At 38.2% G+C, this 21,504-nt stretch overlaps 1 protein-coding gene across 1 annotated transcript in view; it reads left to right on the forward strand.

Annotated features, from left to right (window-relative positions):
- EDIL3 (EGF like repeats and discoidin domains 3) overlaps positions 1 to 21,504 on the forward strand; it is a 242,858-nt gene that overhangs the window by 97,096 nt on the left and 124,258 nt on the right. The window contains exon 3 of the mRNA XM_036402712.2: positions 1,405 to 1,434. Within this exon, the coding sequence (XP_036258605.1) occupies positions 1,405 to 1,434 (30 nt within the window). The remainder of the gene's footprint in view (positions 1 to 1,404; positions 1,435 to 21,504) is intronic.

The following is a 21,504-nucleotide window of genomic DNA, read 5'->3' on the forward strand; positions in this document are numbered from 1 at the left end:
ATTATGTCTGACACAATGTTATGGGTTTTTTTTTTTCTGTGTAGCCTTCTTCAGGGTTTATCTGAATGCCAAACTTTAGAAATAAAAATCACCTGTGTACTTCCAACCACTGTGGTTAGAGACAAGATGGTTGGCTGGTGCTTGAGAGAGTAATTCATTATTTCCCCTCGATTAGATTTGACAGTCCCCAAAAGGACACCATGCTACCCTGCAATTAGCAATAACTGATGTGTTCAGCACTGGTTGTCACATACAGTTGCATACAGAACGCTGTGCTGAATTAACCAAGGGGTTTATGGACCTTCTCAATTGCACTTGGTGTGTCTGTTGACAATTTTTTTGCCAAAAAAAAGGGAAGGTCTCCCTGTTCCTCTCCCAGTTTCTCCCTGCGCAAAACATGGGGTGATACCAAAAGTAAAAAAAAAAAAAAAAATAAATAAAAAAGAGGCGAATTTACCAAGCATGGTGGTGGTGGTGGTGGTGGTCTTAGAGGAAATGTTTGAAGTTTTTAGCCATGCCATGTGCAGGCTCTGTCAGGCTGGATCAATGCCTGCCATGGATGAAGGAGTGTTGTCTGAGCTGGTTCTGCAAGAAATCAAAACAGGAGGAGCTCCCATTTCAACTGGCAGCAGGCGGTTGTTAAAAGGGAAGAAGAAAAATTATGGATACAAGTGTTTAATATCTCTATATCACATTTATGGAGGGTTCTCTCACTTCTGGGCCCTTTTCACAGTATCCAAGTGAGAAACACTTGAATTCAGCTTTTACTGTCATCCAAAAGTTTTTCAAGGCTGTGAAGAGGCCGTTTTTGTGATGCATGTGTATATAAACCACACTGAGTAAAAGAAGAGAAAGAATTAGGTCACTGATGTACTTTTAAAGTTCACTTTTGCTGGGAATATGTCTGTTTCCTTCTTTTGAATGTGAGGGTAATAGATGGTCCGGAGCCATCAGTGCTTTTTTGATGGCAACTTAAGGCAATTTAATGGTTATCTGTCAACAAAAGGGAGAGGTGAAGACAGGATTTTCATTGCTTTTCCCAGAAAAATAAACATCTGGAATGGGGAGCCCAGTTATTGTGTGCCTGACAGACAGACAGACTCACACACAGCCCACCCCAAAACAGCCACTTTGTCTCCCTAACTGCCCAATTTCAGAATCAGCAATTCCCACCAGGCTGGGAAGAAGCTGGGTGGAGCAGAAGGGGTGGAGGGTTATGAGAATAAAGTTTTTCACTATATCTAATTGCTTTTATATTAATAAAATGTAAATAATACAACCATTAGCATTACATGGATTTCTTCATTTGTATTTTTTTTCTCTTTTTCTCTCTCTCTTCCCTTCCTTCCTCTTCCCATTCCCTGTCCCTGCCTCCCTCCCCACTCCTGACACCTTTTTGCACAGCCTCCATTGAAGAGGATCCAACTTCAGCAGGTATGAATTATTTATATCACATCTGCATTGTGGCAACCATTTATTGAGACCTGCCTTTACCAAAATCATTTTAGCCTGTTTCATTTGGTGTGTAACTTGGCAAATATCACAGCTGGGATCTGTCCTCTTCTGTTCCCCTTTCTTTTTTTTTTTTCTCCTTCTCCTCTACTCGGAGTCAGCAGGAAACATAATCCTCCCGTAGCATTTAAAAATATCAGTGGCATTGTTCCATCCTTCTTCCACGCTTAAGCTGGCATGTCAAGCTTCAGGTAACAGAATGATTCAATCAGGAGTTGAAGAAAAAAAAAAATAATCAGTGATTTTTTTTTTAATTCTTATTTTTTAAATTTTCTAAGTTAGCTTTTTTTCTTGTCTTTATGCTGGCAAAACTCACGTCACCTGGATGATGCCCCAAAGCTGACATCCTTTAAAGAGCTGGGAACGAGCAGTGAAGGAAGGGAAAAGAAAGGCAGCAGATGCAGAAGCATCATGCTCAAAGAAAACATTCTCCAAACGATGGCTGGGGTATCTGCTCAGAGAACTTTTATTTCCATTGACAAGCTGCCAAGCAGTGAGAATGGCTACCATCACAGTCATAAAAATTAGTTTAGGAGCTCCCAGAGAGACACAAACGCATCGTGTTTATTTTATTGTGAAGATTAACTATTTCTAATTAATTGGCAATCCATTAGCTGGGGAGTATTTAAAGAAGAAAGAAGACAGTGTACCAGAGAAGAATGCCACTGAGCAGCCTAACATATTTGAAATGGCACTGAGTTGTACAAACTCAGCGAGCTAAAACATCAAATAAATGGGGAATCACTTTATAGTGGCTTGTTAAAAGAAGGAAAGGCCTCCAGAGGAGCAAAAGAGAAAAGGTGAGGAGAGTGAATGAAGAGAGGAAGATGGCAAGGAAGGATTGAACACTGTTTACAACGCTAACCTACAACTTGGGAGCAATATAAGTAATTAGGATACAGCAGAGTATAATAAATGAAAGGACAGAGAACAAAGCCAAGAGTAGAATGTGAGAGAGGGAGAGCAGTTAAGACTAGAACTGAATACAGAAAGAAGCAGAAGGGAGCTTTAAACGTGAATGTAGCAGCAAAATGAGCAGGAAGGAGGACTGGAATGAGAAATAACGCTGCAAAAGAGAGAAAAAAGAGGAATTTGAGGAAAGAAATGTAGAGTACTCACGCAGCCCCATGGACCATGCATTCTAATTACTAAGTATCAACTTTCAACTCTCCATTTCTTGAGAGATCTGTCAGTCTTGGAGCTTTCATGGAAAGTGTTTTAGCAGAAACCTACTGCAGCCATTCAACAGAAGCATTAGAAAAGGATGGGGTTTTTTTTACTTAGGAAAGAACAAAACCCCCAGCCTTTTTCCCTTTAGGGAAATGGTTTAAATGCTCATATTTTTTTAGAGCATCTCTGAAAGGCTTGGCCTCCCTCTTTGAACACCACTGCTGGTTTTGTGAGAGCCCCTAACTGTGATCTGGCCAAGCTACCCAGATACATCAGCTGAAAATGTTCAAGAGGAGGGAAGTGGAATTTATAACACAGCCACGTGGGCTGCACTACAGATATGATTTGTACTAAGAGAAAAATGCATGCATAAAGTGCAATCTAACATTAATTTCTACCTTTAAAACTTTAGAAGCAACGCTAGCTCTTCAGATGCTCCATAATTTATGGTTCCTATTGATTTTGCTGTAAGATATGACCAGATGTCGCTGTTTTGAAAGTACACAGATTAGTTCTGCACTCTTACAGGATTGTTTTAATACAACTTATTTCTCAGATTCTATTGGCATTTGTAAAACTGCGGGTTCTGCTTAAAGCATTCAGGGTGGGAATCAGCCATGCAGTTTGGAAGCTGCAGGGCTGCAGAAAAATAAATAGAAACTGCATTCAAAACCTCATGCACTCACCTAGAGCCTTTCGGTGGCATGTGCCTGGTAGGGACAGTTTTATACAATACCAGGTTTTCCTCTTTTCCAACACAAAAAGTGCAGCAGTTTCCCTCCAGTTAATGAAATTTATCTAATCATTATCTAATCATAATCAATGCACACAGCATTTTTCCAACAAATGCCTTCACTTGTGAAACAACATGAGGTAGGATAAATTGCATCTAATATTTTTATGAAGACTTTAAAAATTATTTTGACGTTTTATGAAAATTACAAACTGTTAATTGACCTGTGATCAGGACCAAAACTAAAATTTCCTTTCCTGTTTAATCAAAGGGATGTAGCACTGTTATTTCCCATACTCTGCTTTTTGGGATAGGGCCTAGCTGCTCTGACAATGCCATCTGTGAGGAATCTTGTAGAAGCAAAGTTTTAAAATTTAAAATTTTTACTTTGAGCATTGTAACCAGTAAATTGAAGATTAATAACCCTGTAATAATAAGTGTCCTGTAGTTATCTCCCTATAGAAATTATAATTCACTGGAGCTCCTTGAGTTTCAGAGTGCTTCAGACTAATTATGAACTCTAATTATAACCCCATGTTTTTCACCCAAGTTACTTTCCCAGGAAAGATAAAGGAGTTTTTTCAAGGAGTTTTTCCACACAGTTTCAACAGAGTTTTCCTTAGCAATGCCTCTGGTTAAGCATTACTCCACATCTCTTTTTTTCTTTCCAGTTAAAAACCTATGATTTTATGTCCTTGTGGACCATCTAAACTCTATTTTGAGTCACTTCGCCATGTTTCTTCATTTTTTTTGACTTAAAATCAAATCTAGTAAAATACTTTAATTAAATTATTGTTCAATTAAATAATTATTTAATAGAAGTAGGAAAATCTCAGGAAAATTCTCTCTTTTCCATGCGTTTTTATGCCATCCATATGTGACATGAGTTTTTGAAAGCTGTTTGTTGAGCCAGGAGCAGACTCCTTTGTTGACAAGTATTTTTCAAAGCCTAATGCAGCAAGGAACCCCTGCTGGATGTCCTGCTGTTTGAAGCTTTTCATCCCAAAAATGTTTCCCCGTGGTTTTATGGATTCCTCGAGGAGCCTGGAGTAGTTTCTACAATTATTAAAGAGTAATTCTTCCAACACCTGATGAGTCAGAGCACAGCAGTTTGTTCACTTGTCTCTACACACTTCATCATCACTTAACTGGAGCCATTCCTTGCCTCTCCCACTGATATTATCATTATTATTATTATTATTATTATTATTATTATTATTATTATTATTATTATTATTATTATTATTATTATTATTATTATTATTATTATTATTTATTATTATTATTATTATTATTATTATCATCATCATCATCATCATCATCATCATCATCATTATTATTATTATCATCATTCTTATTATTATCATCATTATCATTATCATTATCATTATCATTATTATTATTTATTTTCAATTATAATGCTTTAGGAAACATGGCATTTTCATCTTTGCCTTGTCTCTATATATAACATCTGCAAACACATCTGGAGTTTCATGGTAATAAAAGCTCTTTTACAGGGTGAGATCTGCTATTGTCCTTTAAGTTTAGGTGTTGTAGAGATTAAAGATTCACTACATGACAGGGCCTCCTTCTTCAAAGACATTGCTAAAAAATAATCCCTTCAACAACCTTGTGGCAGAGTACATAAGTTGCATTGAATATTTGTGTCTCTAAGGAAAATTATTTTACCTTTCCAAAATTACACACGAGATCTAACCTGTTCCCTCTTTATTTAGATTTCTTGACTTGCATAAAAGTTATTTTAGCATGTTTTTCCTAAAGAAGTAAATAACATAGGGGGGAAAAATTCACTTTTGAGAAAGAAAAAAAGCTGAAAATGTTTTATCAAATGAAAGAGACTTCAGCTGTAAAAATCCATAGAATTAAGTTTATTTTATTAAAGGAAATTAATGGCATTTTATAAAAGAGTTACAATGGAAGAGAACAAGTTCCAGGATGAAAGTTGTACTAGACATAATACAGTTATCAAAAAGTCATGAGAAACAGAGATCTAAAACTATTAAGAGTTTACCCTGAATTGCTTACCCATTACCCTCACTCCAGGAGCATGGTGTTAAGCAATACCTGAAATATAAATCCAGAATAAAAATCAAAACACAAGTTACCTGCTTTGTTTTTCTTCTGCTAGGAGAACTCCAGGTTTCTCTGGTGCTTGTTTTCTTCCTTGGATCTCATGTGTTTAACTTTTTAAAGAGGGATACCAAAACATAGTGTTGGTCTTTGTCTTTTTATTCCCAGAATTTAAAAAAAAAAAAAAAAAGTTTTACAGAAAGAAAATAGATTTTAAAAAACGAAAAATTAAAGGTAATGTAAATTATTTCAGTCAGTAGACATTTCAAAGCTGACTTGCTTGGCACAGCCGTGATGACTCCTAGGAGAATATTTCTGTGCAATTATTGGATCCTCAGAGATAAAATTGTTAATGAGACATGTAGAGTTTAAAAAAAAAAAAACAAACCAAACAACAGAATATAACTTGTGCTATAAAAATGTTGTAAAATAATTAGTTGTCTGTATCTAAATATCTTTGCATTTAAAAATTTATTGGACTGTCATTTTTTATAGATTTAAAACACTAGACATATTATATAATAATAGTAATAATATATAATATATAATATATAATATATAATATATAATATATAATATATAATATATAATATATAATATATAACATATAACATGTAACATATCATATATATCATATATCATATATCATATCATATATAGTAAATAATATATAGCATATAGCATATAGCATATAATATATAATATATTATATATTATATATTATATATAATTATAATATATAATATATAATATATAATATAAAATATATAATAATAATAGATGTATTATTATTAAAATGCCATGCAGCAGTTTAATATTGCTTTGATATTCAGAATATCAAATTTTCATGGTTTGGATTTTTTCATAACAATATAAAGTGGAAGGCGTGAGGGTTCCATTTGCCACCAATCTTAACCAGGTCTATATTAGACAGTTCAAAATGATTTTAATTTAGACGGCTTAAAAATAGGCGGATTGACACGGGATCTTGGCAATGAGGAATTGTTCCCTGGCAGGGTGGGCAGGCCCTGGCACAGGGTGCCCAGAGCAGCTGGGGCTGCCCCTGCATCCCTGGCACTGCCCAAGGCCAGGCTGGACCCTGGGACACTGGGAGGTGTCCCTGCCATGGCAGGGGTGGCGCTGGGTGGGATTTAAGGTCCCTCCCAACCAAAATCAGCCTATAATTCTGTGATTCAAATATCAGATAGGTCTTTTCTTGAACAGGTGAATATTTATTAGCTTGAACAGGTAATCAATTTTTCGGTTTTTTTTTTCTGGCTTCATGTCAGAAAATTCTTTTGCCATTTGGGTGTTGCCCTGCTCATCAGAGAGCAGGTGAGATCCATTTGGTCAAAGTTCTGGGCACTTTGTGTCCTTGGTTCTCAGGGAATGAGGCTAAGAATTGAAGTGAAAAACATTTGAGATTGTACTGGCATTAATATTTACATGTAAATTATGCTTACATCCTTATATAATAACTACACCACGTCTTTGTCCTTAAAATACTTGACTGATGTGGGTTTTAAATTCGGTTTCACAATTTCACAGAAGGGTCTCTCTTCTCCATGAAAATAATGCCCACAGAGTCATTATTAAGAGGCTTTCAGTAATTGGGAAAAAAAGGGGAAAAAAGGAAAAAAAGAAAAAAAAAAGGAGGAAAAGTGCCTTCTTCAATGGTTATTATGATGAGTTTTGGACCTCAGTGATCTTTTTGGTCACTTCCAACCCAAACCATTCGATGATATCATGACAATCTGAAAAGAGAAACAAAATCAGATTTTTCTTTTTTTTTTTTTTAAGTTATTGAAATGAAACTTTAAAAATTTAAAAAAAAAAAAACAAACACATGTTTAATCTGCTTTCTGTGTCACCCTCAAAGCATCAAAGATGTGTCTGGTCCAGTCTCAAGGACTTCCGTTTCCTGCCCACTGCACAGCCGGATCTGGAGTTGTGGTTTTGTGACAGCTCCCAGGCTGTCTTTGGGGCCACAGTGATTTTGCTGTGGTGTGCAAAGCTCTTCCATTTCACACATTTCAAAGAGGGAAATCATCTTTCAGCATTATTCTGAGGGAAAGGATTTGCCATTCCCCCAGGGACTGTACCACAGATTTACTGTCTTGCTGAACTTGGTTTACGCATTTGTAGCAATTCCATTTCCTTTTTTCTTCTCCAACTGCATATTTTCTTTTTTTTTCCAGTGCCTGCAGCTAGCTTGCTAATTACTTTTCCATCTATTCCAAGCAAAATATAGACTAAATCAGAAAATTATGTAAAGGTCATATTGAACCCCATTCTGATGGAAATGAGGCTTAGGCAGTAAAAATAGTCCTAGATGCCAGGTGGCACTGAAGGCTATTGGAGCAGCCTGTCACATTTAAAAGCTGGAAATCTTGCTTAGGTCAGTAATGAAAATTAATTAGTATTTTTAGCCTATCCCTTAGTGACTGTCCATCCACATACCATAAAAATAACAGAGTTTGGCAAAATGGCTTGCTTCTTTCCAAGATTGACAAGAAAAGTGAGCTAGGAGTTTGAAATCAGCCTGCAGTGCTGGCAGCTGCCTGAGAAACTCAGACATGGGCATTTTTCTATAATCTGCGCAGTTTCAGAGAGTGTTCTTTGTGGTGGTTATACAATATTCATCCCAGTGTACAAATAAAGTGGGAGATCATACAGTATCCCCTAAACCAGCTACTGATTTCTTCATTGGACTTTTCCTTCCATCGGCTTTTCCCTTTCTTGCCTGAATTTTGAGGCAGAAGTTTTCCAAGATGAAGCTTTTCATTCCTGACATCTGCCTCAGACTGATGAAGGCTAGGTTGGATGGGGGTCTGGGAAAGCTGGTTTAGTGGAAAATGTCCCTGCCCATGGCAGGGGGTGGCACTGGGTGATAAAGTCCCAGCCCAAAATTCCATGATTCTATGAGGGCTGTATCAACAGGGTGGTTTTACACAGGTGCAGCTGCTCCCATCTGGGAAGCAGTGTTCCCCAAAAAGAGATTTTGCAGGTATCTAGTCCTTGCCAGGACAGATGAAAAGAGTAGGGCCAGCTCTGGCTCTGGACAGCTAAGAGAAGTGAATAATAAACATCCAGATATTATTATTTGGTATTTATTTCTTCATCCTCTGAAGATGAGGAAGGAAAGAAAAGATGAACCAGGTGCTGTTCTGGTTGCTGCAGGGATCTCAGTGGACCCTGTTGCTCCTTGAGTCGTCTGTACTGCAGACAAGTAGGGTTGAAACACAGGAGAATTGTAGGAAAAGAACACCTTTTTTGGGGGAGACGCGATGTTTTGGAAGTGAACCACTTCAGTGATGTGGCACTGAGTGCTCTGGTCGGTTTGACAAGCTGGGATTGGTCACAGGTGGCACTCCTGCTCCTGCAGTTGGTTTTTCCCAACCCCAGTGACTCTGGGATTCTGTGAAAAGTCTGAACATGACAGAGAGGAGTTGACAAAACCCTCTGCTGCCAGGAAGGGTTTTCATCCGAGAAGTGCTGAAAACTGAGAGGAGAAATTCCTGGGGAAGGAAGATGACAGGCAAAAAAAAAAAAAAAAAAAAAGGGATTAATGAGTTGAGAATGGGCACAGATGAAGTGTGTCTGAATGCAGGGATGCAGAGGGAAAGGCAGCGGTGGCGTTGGCTGCTGTTGCAAGGTTTGCTCCCCTCCCACATTTCTGACTGCCTCCTCCAGCACACCCTGCTCTCCTTTGTGGCCCTGCACAGCTCCGTGTGTTTGCAGCTGCATCAGGGGGCTGCTCCAGCTGGAAGGGCCTCATCCAAAATGCAGTTTTCCTGGTGGAGCCAGCGTTCACTTGGTTCTGCTCCTTGATCTCACCTGCCATGCCAGTGGCATGGTGTGCTGGCGCTGGTGGGAATGCGCATTGAAAGTTAGAGTGGAGACGAAAAAATTTTCTCTGGTCAAATATTTGGATTACCTTTCACTAAAGATTCCCATCCTGCCATTAGATACGTGGAAAGTGAAATAAAAATAAGCAAATATTAATGAAAGCAAATCATGCAGAATTAGTGGTTGGTTGAGGATTTAGTAGCAGGTTAACGAGCCCGACGAAAAGGACTCAAATCAAAAAATAGCATCACAAGGAGTCTTACTTTATGCTTATTTTGGGTTTAAACTGCCTTACGACCATCTTGAAAGCATTGGATTGATTGTGAAAACATAAAGAATACCAAGGAAGGAATTTCACTCCTTTACAGTGCAAATTTAAGTGATTTTTAGTCGTCAGGGCTGTGTATTGCACATCAATTCAGGAGGCAAAAAACATATTGAATAATGACCCATTTGTAGAAAAGCTGTTCCTGTTCAAATGAACAAAATTATTAATTAAATATAAATATAATTTAAAATTATTGGTTTTTACAACCACACCTTTTCATTAATTAATATTTTATTACATCGGAGTGTAAAAAAACCCGAGCTCAAGCAGGTTAGATGGCTGCTAAAGCAAGCATGGAGGAAGTCCCAAGGAAAGCTCTCTGGCAGGTGGCAAAGTACAGAGAGCATGGCTGAACTGAGAGAATTTGGTACTTCTGTTAAATTCAGCCTCCTTTGAGGATGATTGTATAATCAGGATCTTGTATTTTGAGATCTTTAAGTCTGTCATAGCTTAAACGGAAAAAAAAATGTTGAAGGAAGATTTGGCCTTATTATTTTAAAAAACAGTGAAATGTTGCTTGTCACTAACATTGGGCAAGACTAAATAGTCCTCTTTAAACTGTATCACTGAAACAACCTAACAGGTAAAATTCAGATGCATTTCTTATCATAAAGAGAATATAAATTGCTTTAGATGCATGGAAATATCAACAAAGGCTTGAATGACTTCACTCAGACAGGACCATGGGAATTTCTGCACATGTACAGCAAATTCTTAGATGATTTCTTGCAGTAACAAATATGTACCACTTCATTGGCATCATTTGTACTCATATATTGACTTCCCATACGGCAATCACTCTTTGCAAGAGCCAAGGCCTTCCTGTTTTCTTTAGTCTTAGAAACGGAATAGATTCTTTTTTTATTGTATATTATTTTGAAGTTTTACTGATGCAATTAAAATGCACTTTACTTTTTTCTACTGGAAATCTTTTAGATAAACTATGCTTTAACTGCGAATGTCCTTTTTTAGGCTTGACAAAAGAATGATATGTGGCATTCACCTGCCTGTGTATTGAGTAATCATAAATATGCTTTTGTAGTAGTTAAAAAAATTATTTTGGAAACAACTATTTTTGCATATTTTTCTCTTCTATTTTTTTCTATTGTCTGCAGTAGTCTTCCTTACAGATAAATGCCATGTGACTTCAAAACAAAATCGTGGCAAAACCATTTACATACAAGCCACAGTACTGTAAAGCAATAAAATGTTAAATGAAAATTGTCAGAGTGACTGAAGATAAGTAAAAGGCCAAAAGATTTCCCAGTCCAGTTCTTATTCCAGATACAACTTCTGCTGGCTTCCATGGGAATTGTGGCTGTGTGGCAACTGTTGGGATAAAAATAACAATTATGAAATTGCAATATGCCTCAATTATGAACACAGTTGTAATCTTAATTGTAACATGCTCCCATGAATGTCCAGTTTTCTATTACTAAAAATAAGCTAGCATGAAATCTACCTTTATATACTTTGGAAGTTATTTGTGTCAAATACCCTGAGAGATGCCTTGGAATTCCTGAAGTTTTATTGGAATGGCTGCAATAGCTACAAGGAAGAAGGCACAGCCCAAGAACAAAAAGGTCTGGGTAGAGATTTATGTATTCAATTTTCCTGCAGCACTGTGTTTTAACAAAGCATGAATTAACACTCTACAGTAATATTACAAGTCAGTGTTACAGTTATTCATGAATTTCATTAGTTTCAACTTTTCGACAGAATTTCATCCTGTTCCAACTGCAGAACAGTTTATTTATTAATATACACTAAGGGAAAGAGTGAGAGTACTTCAGTATCTCTCCAGGCTGACCAAAAATATTTCAATTTTATTTTTTTCATCCAGCCTCCTAAATGACAAAACAATTCTACTATTTATTTTTTTTCCTGCAAAACAGGAACTCTGGTCTTTTCTTTTATTAAACAAAACACAAATCAAACATCCTGCCAGGTCTGTGTTCTGCTCAAACCTCCTCTGAGCAGGGGCAGGGAGAGAAGGTGCAAAGCAATGTGTTTCTCACCAGGTCTTGTTTCCATCTCAAGTTTTTGTAGAACAATACAGGCCATACAATATAACATCCTAAGAAATTCAAAATAAGTTTTTTGTCTCAAACTGTTTCAAGTCCTGCAGTTTGATATGTCTGTCAAGCTACCTATGACCCACCTGAGGGTGGACACCAGGAAAGGCTCTATGGCTCTGATGCCAAAGGATTTTTGCTTTTTATATATTTCTTTTACCTATTTGTAGCTCTGTAAAGCACAATTGTATAATTCTACAGTTTCTTCAGTGGTAGGCCAAAACAAGGGGGGGGATTACCACATTAAATTAGGTTTATTCTAACTGGGGATTCTCATCAATTATGCTAATTTGATAAACTGATAAAAGCGTCAAAGCCCTCTATCACATGTGCACCTGGAGGACCTTGAATAAACAGTAACATCTTTTTATCACTTCAATCTTGTTTGGCTCTTTTAGGGGCTATAAGGCAAAATCTCCAGCAGAAGTTTGCCATGCCATTCCCTAAAGGAATAAATTATTTCCCTGGAGAGCGCTGCAACTCAAGCCCCAGCCCTGGAAGGCAAAATTTACCTGTACTGAGAGCTGTACTTAAACTCCTTATCACAAACTATTTACATTACTATTAAACACAAGCAAGAATTTCAAGTTAAAGCATTAAAGCTTATCAGAAAAGAACCAACCTGCAGTATTGCTGTGCAGGGCTTATTGCCATTAGCCACCAAAATGAGTCAGTGCTCCCATCCAGGTGCAACTGGCTTCACGTGAACCCCATTAATCACAAGCAACTAACTTGAACTTGTGCTGTGGAAGTGGCTGGTGCAAAGGAAGCAGCAGATCTCAAGTGATCCTGCTGTGTATGCTCCAAACTGAAGGCTCATCACTGCAAACGTGGGTCGTGATTTTAAGCTGGGAATCTCAGCCACTGTAGGTTTCTGGGTTGACAAAAAACCAAGGTGGAGGAGTAAAAAGATGAATGCTGTCCTAGCTGGATTGTCTACCTAGGAAAGGAGAAAAATTTGGAGAATAGTGACAGGATCTGGAATTCAATAGGATTTAGGGTTTTTTACATGGAAATAGCAGGGTTTGATGGCAGCTTGGGAAAAAAAGTGGAAGAGAAAAGGATCTATTTCCTCTGTCCTACATCCTCAGGGAAATAAGTGACTGGTGTGTAACTCTTGTCTATTTCCCTTGGTTTCTGCTGTGGACAACTTTATGCCTGTTTGGACTATATATATTTCACATTTAGTGATTCTCTTTCATCACTTTTTAATAATATTTCATGTCCTGAGGATAACCACCCTCTGAGGTTCTCTTCTGCTGTTTCTGTGTCATTAATGCAGCACTAGTAATTAGGATCTGACTCATACAAATATGAACAGCCTAAGTTTAGGCTGTGGCATTTTTTAGTTCCCCCTGGAATCCTCGGCAAGAGGACTAACTGGATTTATTCTATTTGCTGTTATAATTAAGGTTCACATAATCTTTGCAGGTTTTTTTTTCCATTTTCCAGATATAGAGGCGAAAAAGGATGAGAAGTCCTCATCATTGGCAGTTTAAACTGCAGTGAAACAATAAAAAATGGCATCTTCATATATGATGACAAGAATTATGATGATAAAAATAACACTGTTGCACAGAAATCCCAATTGCAAGTGAGGTTCTGCATTAGCTACCAAACAATATATAGTTTCTTTATTGCTGGGTCTGTTTTACTTAAGCCATTACCAGTGCAGTAAACAGAGACATGGATTTGTTCCAATCACATAAAAATGGATTTGGAGAGTTTGTTTTAATGCAGAATCTGTAGACATTAGCCTTTCCAGGACTGAACCTTTGAACTAAATCTTCCAGACATCCCAACTGAAATCTAATCTAATATTTCTTTGAATATTTTAGCATTAAAAATTCAAGTCTGCAGTCCTTCAGCAAAGTTTTTACAAAATTATTCTCTCTGTTTGCAGAGAGTGGTTTGGTTTTTTGGTTGTTTTTTTTTTTTTTTCCCTGTTTGATGTGAACCAGAATCAACTACAAAATAAATTTGAAAAATATTTCTAATGTATGTTGGAGAATTAATCTAGTTTTAATGAGACAAAATAAAGCACAAAAGGAGTGTAGCAAGCAAGATGGCACAGCTGGGTCAGAAAGACTGGGAGAAGTCAGTGACAGAAAAAGGATCATCTATGAGAAAAGCAGGAACGATGCTGCCTGAGTGGAAAGTTAAAGGAGGAGGAGGAAGAGGCCTTGGAAATGTATTTTCTTTAAGCTGATCAGGTGTTCCCTGGGAAGATAAAATCCTCCTGTGAAAGGTGATGCAGGGATGCAGAGCAAGTCTCGCTTTAACACTTGCTAAGGAGGTTTGTGGGAGAGCTGGTGGGGGAAGAATACTGTGAACATTATCCAGAAACACATATTTAGGTGGCAAAGGGTACAAAGAGGTAAAAAAATTGAAGCATTGAAAATTGGCAAAGAAAGTTCTTAGCCTTGAAAGCTGAGGAATATGAAGAGAAATAATGGAAGAGGGTTTGGGGAAAATGCCTTGTAGTGTGTTGAACACTTTCCCTAGATTTTAGAGTATTTTTGTGTCTCACCCTCTGTAAAATCACTACAGTGCCTGCTACACTCACCATGCTTCAAATTTGGGCATAATTTGCCATCAAAGGCTTGGGTGTGACGTTTAAGAATCTTAAGGAAAGTCATTGTATATCCATCAAGTATGAATTGCTCCTTTTCAGAAAATATTCTAGCTATTGGCTCAAAAAACGTTGGGAGATGGCTGGACAATCCAGGTTAAATTTCTTCCCTGCAGAAGAATGGTAGGGAATAGAATTACAGGGAAATGTGCAGAAATGACCCAAAATCCACTTCGCACTCAGGGGCTGAACTTTATCTTTTGCTGCATCCAGATGGAGACACCTTGATCATTATAATCAACACGCTCCATTTGCTGCATTAAAAACAAGATAAATATTTAATCACAGTGCAATTAAGTCTGGATCTCTGCCATTAGTTTATAATGAATATATAGGCAGATAGAATCTAATACACTACTAATTCACTTACAAGCCAGGCTGAACAGATTTTTTTCTATTTTTTTTTCCCCCAAAGCTGGTATTTTGGGAATGTTCATGAGATGACAGTGTGTGTCATCTAATTACTTTCTCTGCTTTCATGCATTAACTGGAATAACATGCAGCAATCAGTTTTTGCTATCAATATTCCACATAAACTGTGAATGATGTTCTGCAGTGCCTGTTCTTTTCAGGTTGAAATAACCAAACAAAAAGCAAGGTGTAGGTCAATGCATATTTGTTGATGCAAAGTACATGTGTATCCCAGCAGTGAAACAGAAGCAACAGTAGCAAATTCATAAAGGAATTTTTTGAAGGAGTAGAAGGAGCTGTTGTGGATTGGTTATTCCCTTTTCTCCTTACTTTACAAATATTTTGTGTGCTGGGCAAGGAAGAATTTCTTGTTACATTTCAGAAGCTTTGCAGGATGAGTTAGTTCAAAATACAGCTTTATTATGATCATCGTAATTAACTGATGATGATCAGTTTGTCATGGTGCACCAGTACAAATGGAGTTGGGCCCTAAAACATTTAGATGTTTATGTAACTTTTTAACATAGAATTACTTTTAAATGGAAAAAAAAAAAGATCTTTGAGTGAGAAGGAGCAAATACTGGACTACAAAGCATTAGTTCATTACTGCTGATGCTTAATACTTTAATACTTTTAATACTTTAGTGGCAGAAGGAGCATGTTGTCTAGAAGACAATTTCATGATTGCTGTGCCTTCGGAAGGTCGACAGCACATCTGCTGGGAATGTGCCCCTCAAAAGTTCCCAAACTCTGCACTGCAAGGCAGGCACCTGGGGGCGTTCAAAGTCTTCACAATAATATTGAATTAACAACCAAAGCAGTAAATGTGAGGAAGATTGGAGACCCTCAGAAGCTTTTGTTGTATTCCTGACCTTTTTCTGCAATAAAGCAGATTTCTGCCAGAACCTGTAGGGACATTCCTGATGGATTTGAATGCTCATCTGTGTGTCTCTGTGGAAGATGGTCCCCTTTTGAATAGGATTAGGTTATACTTTGGATTTGTGTCTGCTGAAGTGTGAAGTCTGCAATCTCACATTTGAAGGGGCAGACCTTTCAAAAATCCATTTTGAGTTTTTAAAAGGGCGATGAGGAAAGAAACAGGTCAATGAACTTCTGAAAAAAAAAGGCAGTCTATCATTTGTGTGCATAGTGGTGGTGAAATTTTTAACCATGTGAAGAAAACATGTGTGTCACTTAGAAAATTATGTCAACTATAAAGACATGGAAACTGAGCTCATCACAAATATTTGTAAAATATCTATTGCAGATTTTTGCTCATTTCTACGGCGGGATGGTTCAGCTTTGTGCTCAGGCTGCAGGAATTGCTGAGCGGAGGCAGTGCAGGGCTGGATTACCTGGGCATTGAGCCTAATTCAGTGTGATAATCCTTATTTCCCTCCCCACGGGCAGCTTGTGCCATTCTGCTCCTGCAGCAAGGAGGCTGATTCTTGCCTTCCCATACAGGTGAAATGAGTTGTTTGCGACACTGGCTGCCTTTGCACACACTAATTCCAAAATACAGGAGCTCCTGCTAAGTGGGCTCTGTCACTGCTTATTTTGAAGGTTTTGCTTTGGCAGAGGAAGCGCCTAAAGTGTCATGTATCATCCAAACACAGAGGAAATCTTCCAACTGATGAGGTTAAAACTCTGTGAGGGATCTCTGGTGAAGATTTCAATTTATCAGATGGGGGAAAACCCTATGTGACATTCAAGTAAGGCCAAGAGGAACTTAGGAAAAGCTGTTGCCACAAAGGCATGCAGCTGGAGAGTACTTTTCTTTAAAATGAAAAGAAAAATTATTTGATATGTTTTATTAGTTTGATGATAGCTCGCAATATTTGTTTTGATGGGATTTGCAGCTTATTATATCATCAGAATAACATTATCTATTAATCCTACTTCAGTAATACTCCACAAAACAAATGAAGCAATTAGCTTTGTATCTTTACCTTGATGTATATTAAAGTCAATATCTAATTTAGTGTTTTTCATTAAAGTCATGTTATTTCTACATGAAGAGAAAATGGATTGATACCATCAAACGTGCTAAGATTTTTTTTTTATTTCATTTTACTTAATTTTACTTGTGAAAAATGTGGTTGTTTTGCACATTTCAATCCATTGGAGTACACATTTTTTTTCTTTATTTTCTCCTTATATTTTTTGTATTTGTCACTTAAGATCGACTTACTAAGAAAAAGTGGACTTTGATTTTTGATCATCTGTTTTAGCATACTTTTGAGTTCAGGGAATCCAACTGTGTGATGGCCTGATGTTGATTTCTTGTTTAATGACATCCCCTGTAATTTTTGCTTCCCACCAAAGCATCAGCAGATTTTATATTTGGCAAAAACAAATGCTTATGTTGTTTTTTAGAGGCAGTTGGCTATCACTAAACTGGTTTCCTTGCTTTCCTGGCTTTATCTTCTCTAGACAAACTCATGGTTTCTCTCAAATATGCAGTTTCCACTGCAGTATGGCATGATACAAGATTTTATTTTGAATTTTTCGTTGACTCTACTTGTCAAATGAGAAAACAGATAACATGGTTCTGCCTTGAGCCCCTCTGCAGCTCTGCTGAGGATGCATTTATTTGATTCATATCTCTATGAAGTCTCAGAGGTTTTAGTAAGAACATCTAAAATTTAAAACCTGCTGCACTTTAAGTTAACTTTCAATATTTTTTCAAAAACAGCATGGGATTTCAATTGAATAACAGGATGATGTATTTTGGACTACACTTATTATGTTGGCTGATACCCCTGGAACTGAACAAAGAAGAGCTCAAAAGAGCAGCAAAGTGAACAGATCTATTACTTTGAGTGCACAATTAATCTTGCTGACATTATTTTATATGAACATGGCTAAAAATGCCTGGAAACCACACCATTGAATTCCTCTGCTCATTAATATTGATCAAATGTTGTTGTTCTCTTTGTGTTGGAAGCCACTTAAAGATTACCTTCAAAAGTATTACAACACTATTGATTTAAAAAACCCAATCAATCCCTGAAGTCCACTGTTTTTGAAAATGAGTTGACAGATTTGGTTTGTTATTTTGTTCGTTTGTTTGGGTGTTTTTGTTGGGTTTTTTTGTTAGTTTTTTAGGTTTTTTAGTTTGTGTTTTTGGTTTTGGGTTTGTTTTTTGTTTTTTTTGGTAAAAAATGATATTTGCGGACTTGCTGCTATAGATCTGAGTAACAGACCATATTAATCAGGCTGTCACAGAATTAATTATCCAGAATTTAACACCATGTTGTTTAAAAGACTAGATATCCCTATGGAAATTGGCTAGGACCTCTCCTCATGTGCCATCTGGGCCCAGATCTTACACATTGCATTTTTGGTGCTTCAGTGGACTGATGGCAGGATTAGGCCCCAGTTCCTTGAAGACTCTTAAATCTGCAGAAATTGAATCATTGGGATCCTGTGGACTCAGTTAAAATTAATTAATTAACTAATTAATTAATTTTGAGGAATCATATTAGGGTGTTCAAGCAATGTAAATAAGCTCAAGATGTATGAACTTAAATTTTGGTCCTTTGAAGAATTAGGAGAAGCAATGGTAGGGTGGCACAGGCTTTTTAATTTTCAATCATTCATTCATTCATTTAGAACAGAGAGTTAGTCTGACCCATGTCTTTATCAATTAATAAATGTTGCCTAGTCAAAACTACGTGACTGTAAATTTTAATTTGAGCACAAATAATGACAATGTTTTGTTGCTCTAAAAATAATTTTTGAACTACCAGTTTCTATGAATAACAACAACAAAAGCAAACAAAAATACCCAAAGCAAAATACAAAACATTTATATTGAAAGTAGTTGTATTATTTGTCCATAACAACCATAATCAGAAAAAAAAATCATATCGTTGGTGTGTGTTTTGTTGTTTTGTTTTTTTTTCCAGAAGAAAGGCTTCATAAAAGAAAAACATTAGTTAGAAATATTATCATGCACCAGTATATTTATCACTATGCACCTCAGATGACCTTTTAAGCCTTTGCAGTTTGGACTGATCTGAGAAAATGCAAAATATAAAGAAAATCGATGAAAGTAGGCTGAACGTGTGCTTAACAAGCCATACAGAAAAAGCAGAAAGCAAAATGAGAAAGTAATTATTAAGAGATTTATTGTTCTTGGAAGATTAGAGATCTTGCTTGCATAGAAACAATTAACATATGATGCTCCCCAAACTGCAGCTCTGCGATAGAGACTTGGAAAAAAACCACACAATTCATATTTATTAGGAGGCTATAGGTGCAAATTATTAGACAGGTTTCTTCCCAAATTATTATTATGAAGAAATAGCATGAAGTAGTAATACTTGAAAGAATAGAAGCAGTAATACTTGAAAGACACAAATCTTCCCAGAATTAAGAATGTAGTGTACCACTACTTTTAGATTGTAATACAGAGTGTGCGTGGCAAAAGGCAAATCAGGCAGCAACCATTCATTCTCCTTATTTTCATCTTCACGATTTTTGCCCTTTTTTTGCTAATAACACCATTTGGAATTATCTGCAGTACATTCATGTCCATTTTTTTTTTTGGCTCAATGAGACATATCCCATGTTTAATGATGTACACAAGCAAAACCTCTGCAGGGCTGTGTCTTGGAACAGGCTGATGACAAAAGTTGTAATAGAAATGTGCACCTGCGTGGCTTCTCAAATTGCAATAGCCACATGGGCAGCAATAACTGGGGAATATGTTCTGACATCCTCATCATTCAGTTAATTTTTATGCTTTGCAAATTAATATTTGCTCGGAGAGCGTGGTGTTCCCTGACGTGAGGTCTGGATGAATGGAGCTGCTGTGAAAATCATTCAAACCTTGGCTTGTAATTGAAAACACGAACAGGCAGACATAAAGAAACATTGAATTTACAGATCTTTAAAGTCTAAATCATTCCTTTTGTTCATTTGTTGGCTCGCTAAGGTGACTTGTCAGGTCTCACCAACCCCCTGGAGCACTCCAGGCAGGGGCAGAGGGGCTGGGAAGCTGGGACAGGCCCTGGGGTGCTGTGATGATGAGGCCTCTGGGGTTGAGATGACCCCAGGGGTCAGAAAACTCTCCTTTTCCCAGCCCCGAGACCGAAGCAGAAGCTGAGATGCATTGGCTCTGCTTTCCAAGGTTGTTTATTTTCTCTTATCTATAGCATTGTTTCTCTGACCTGCCCAGGTCTGTCTGGCAGGTTGGGTTGTGGCACACTGACTGCCCTCAGGGCAGTGTTAGCTTTTTATACTAAAAACTACGTGTTCTTTATTACCATAATTCCCCAATACCTGTCACCTATGTTAGACAGTGAGTTTCTACTTTAAACCAATCCAAAAGTGCCACCATCACAGCAGAAGATGGAGGCCAAGAAGAAACAGGAGGAAGGACAGGACAGGCCCAGATTCCTCCATCTTGCCTCCTGAACCCCCATTCTAAAAACCCCAAAATTCTCCATTTTCACCTCATGGTAAATTCACTAACATTTTACTCAAAGCCTTGTGGCTGGTAACAAAGTTGGTAATTGTTGTTTCCATGGGTTACAATGGAAGGCCCAGGTGTCTCTCACTCCGTGCCCAGGTCTCTGAGGCCCCTGCCAGGCTCTGAGGGCAGCCAGAGCAATGTCCTGGCTTCCAGCACTGTGCCAGCAGCCGGACTCAGCCCAGGGGGGCCCAGGGGTGCCCAGGGGGCCGAGAGGCCGATGGCCCCTGGGCTGTGCCAGCCCTGGGGTGGCGGCAGGAGCGGGGCAGGGCCCGTCCCTGTGCCGGCCCTGCTGAGGCCACACCTCGAGGGCTGGGGCACCTCTGGGCCCTCACGCAGGCAATGGAGGGGCTGCAGCGTGGCCAGGGAAGGGAACGGAGCTGGGAAGGGAACGGAGCCCCAGGAGAGGCTGAGGGAGCTGGGCAGGGGCTCAGCCTGGAGCAAAGGAGGCTCAGGGGGCCCTTGTGGCTCTGCACGGCTCCTGCCAGGAGGGCACAGCCGGGGGGGCCGGGCTGTGCTCCAGGGACCAGGGACAGGAGCAGAGGGAACGGCCTCAGGCTGGGCCAGGGCAGGCTCAGGGCGGGCACAGCAGGAATTTCCCCATGGAAAGGGGGCTCAGGAACTGCCTTGGCACTGCCCAGGGGGGTTTGGAGTGCCCAGCCCTGCAGGTGTCCCAGGATGGGCTGGAGGTGCTCTGGGCTGGCGACAAATTGGGCAACAGGAAGAGCTTGGACTTGATGGCTTTGGTGGTTTTTTCCACCCTCTGGGATTCTGGGATTCTGAAATTCCCAACTCTGATTGTCAGTAAATTATGCTCTAGCTTTCTTTTCTCTTTTGTTTGCTTTGGGTATTTTTTTCCAAATGCAATTTAAAGTGAGTGAAGGATTATGACATTGCGTTTCAACAAACAGTGGTTATCACCTTTCAGGGTACAAGGCATAGGTTGCAAATAACTTACATTATATTGAAATTACAAATCAAGACAAACTTGCTTGTGGGGCTTTCTAAACAATGTTTACTACTTCTTTAAAATGAGATAGGAAAAAAAATCATCAAAATAATGTTTTCTTCTGGTAGGAGTCATGCTGGGGGTAGTTAGTAAGACATTACAATATAAGTAGCTCTTTTCCAGTGCTGTTAAATGAGTAAACTTTAGACCTCAGGTCAAACAATTCCATTTTTCAAAGGTACTTAAAGTTATAGTAATTGGAATTATAGCAGATC

Source organism: Molothrus ater, chromosome Z (genome assembly GCF_012460135.2).
Source record: "Molothrus ater isolate BHLD 08-10-18 breed brown headed cowbird chromosome Z, BPBGC_Mater_1.1, whole genome shotgun sequence".
In the NCBI taxonomy this organism is placed as follows: domain Eukaryota; kingdom Metazoa; phylum Chordata; class Aves; order Passeriformes; family Icteridae; genus Molothrus; species Molothrus ater.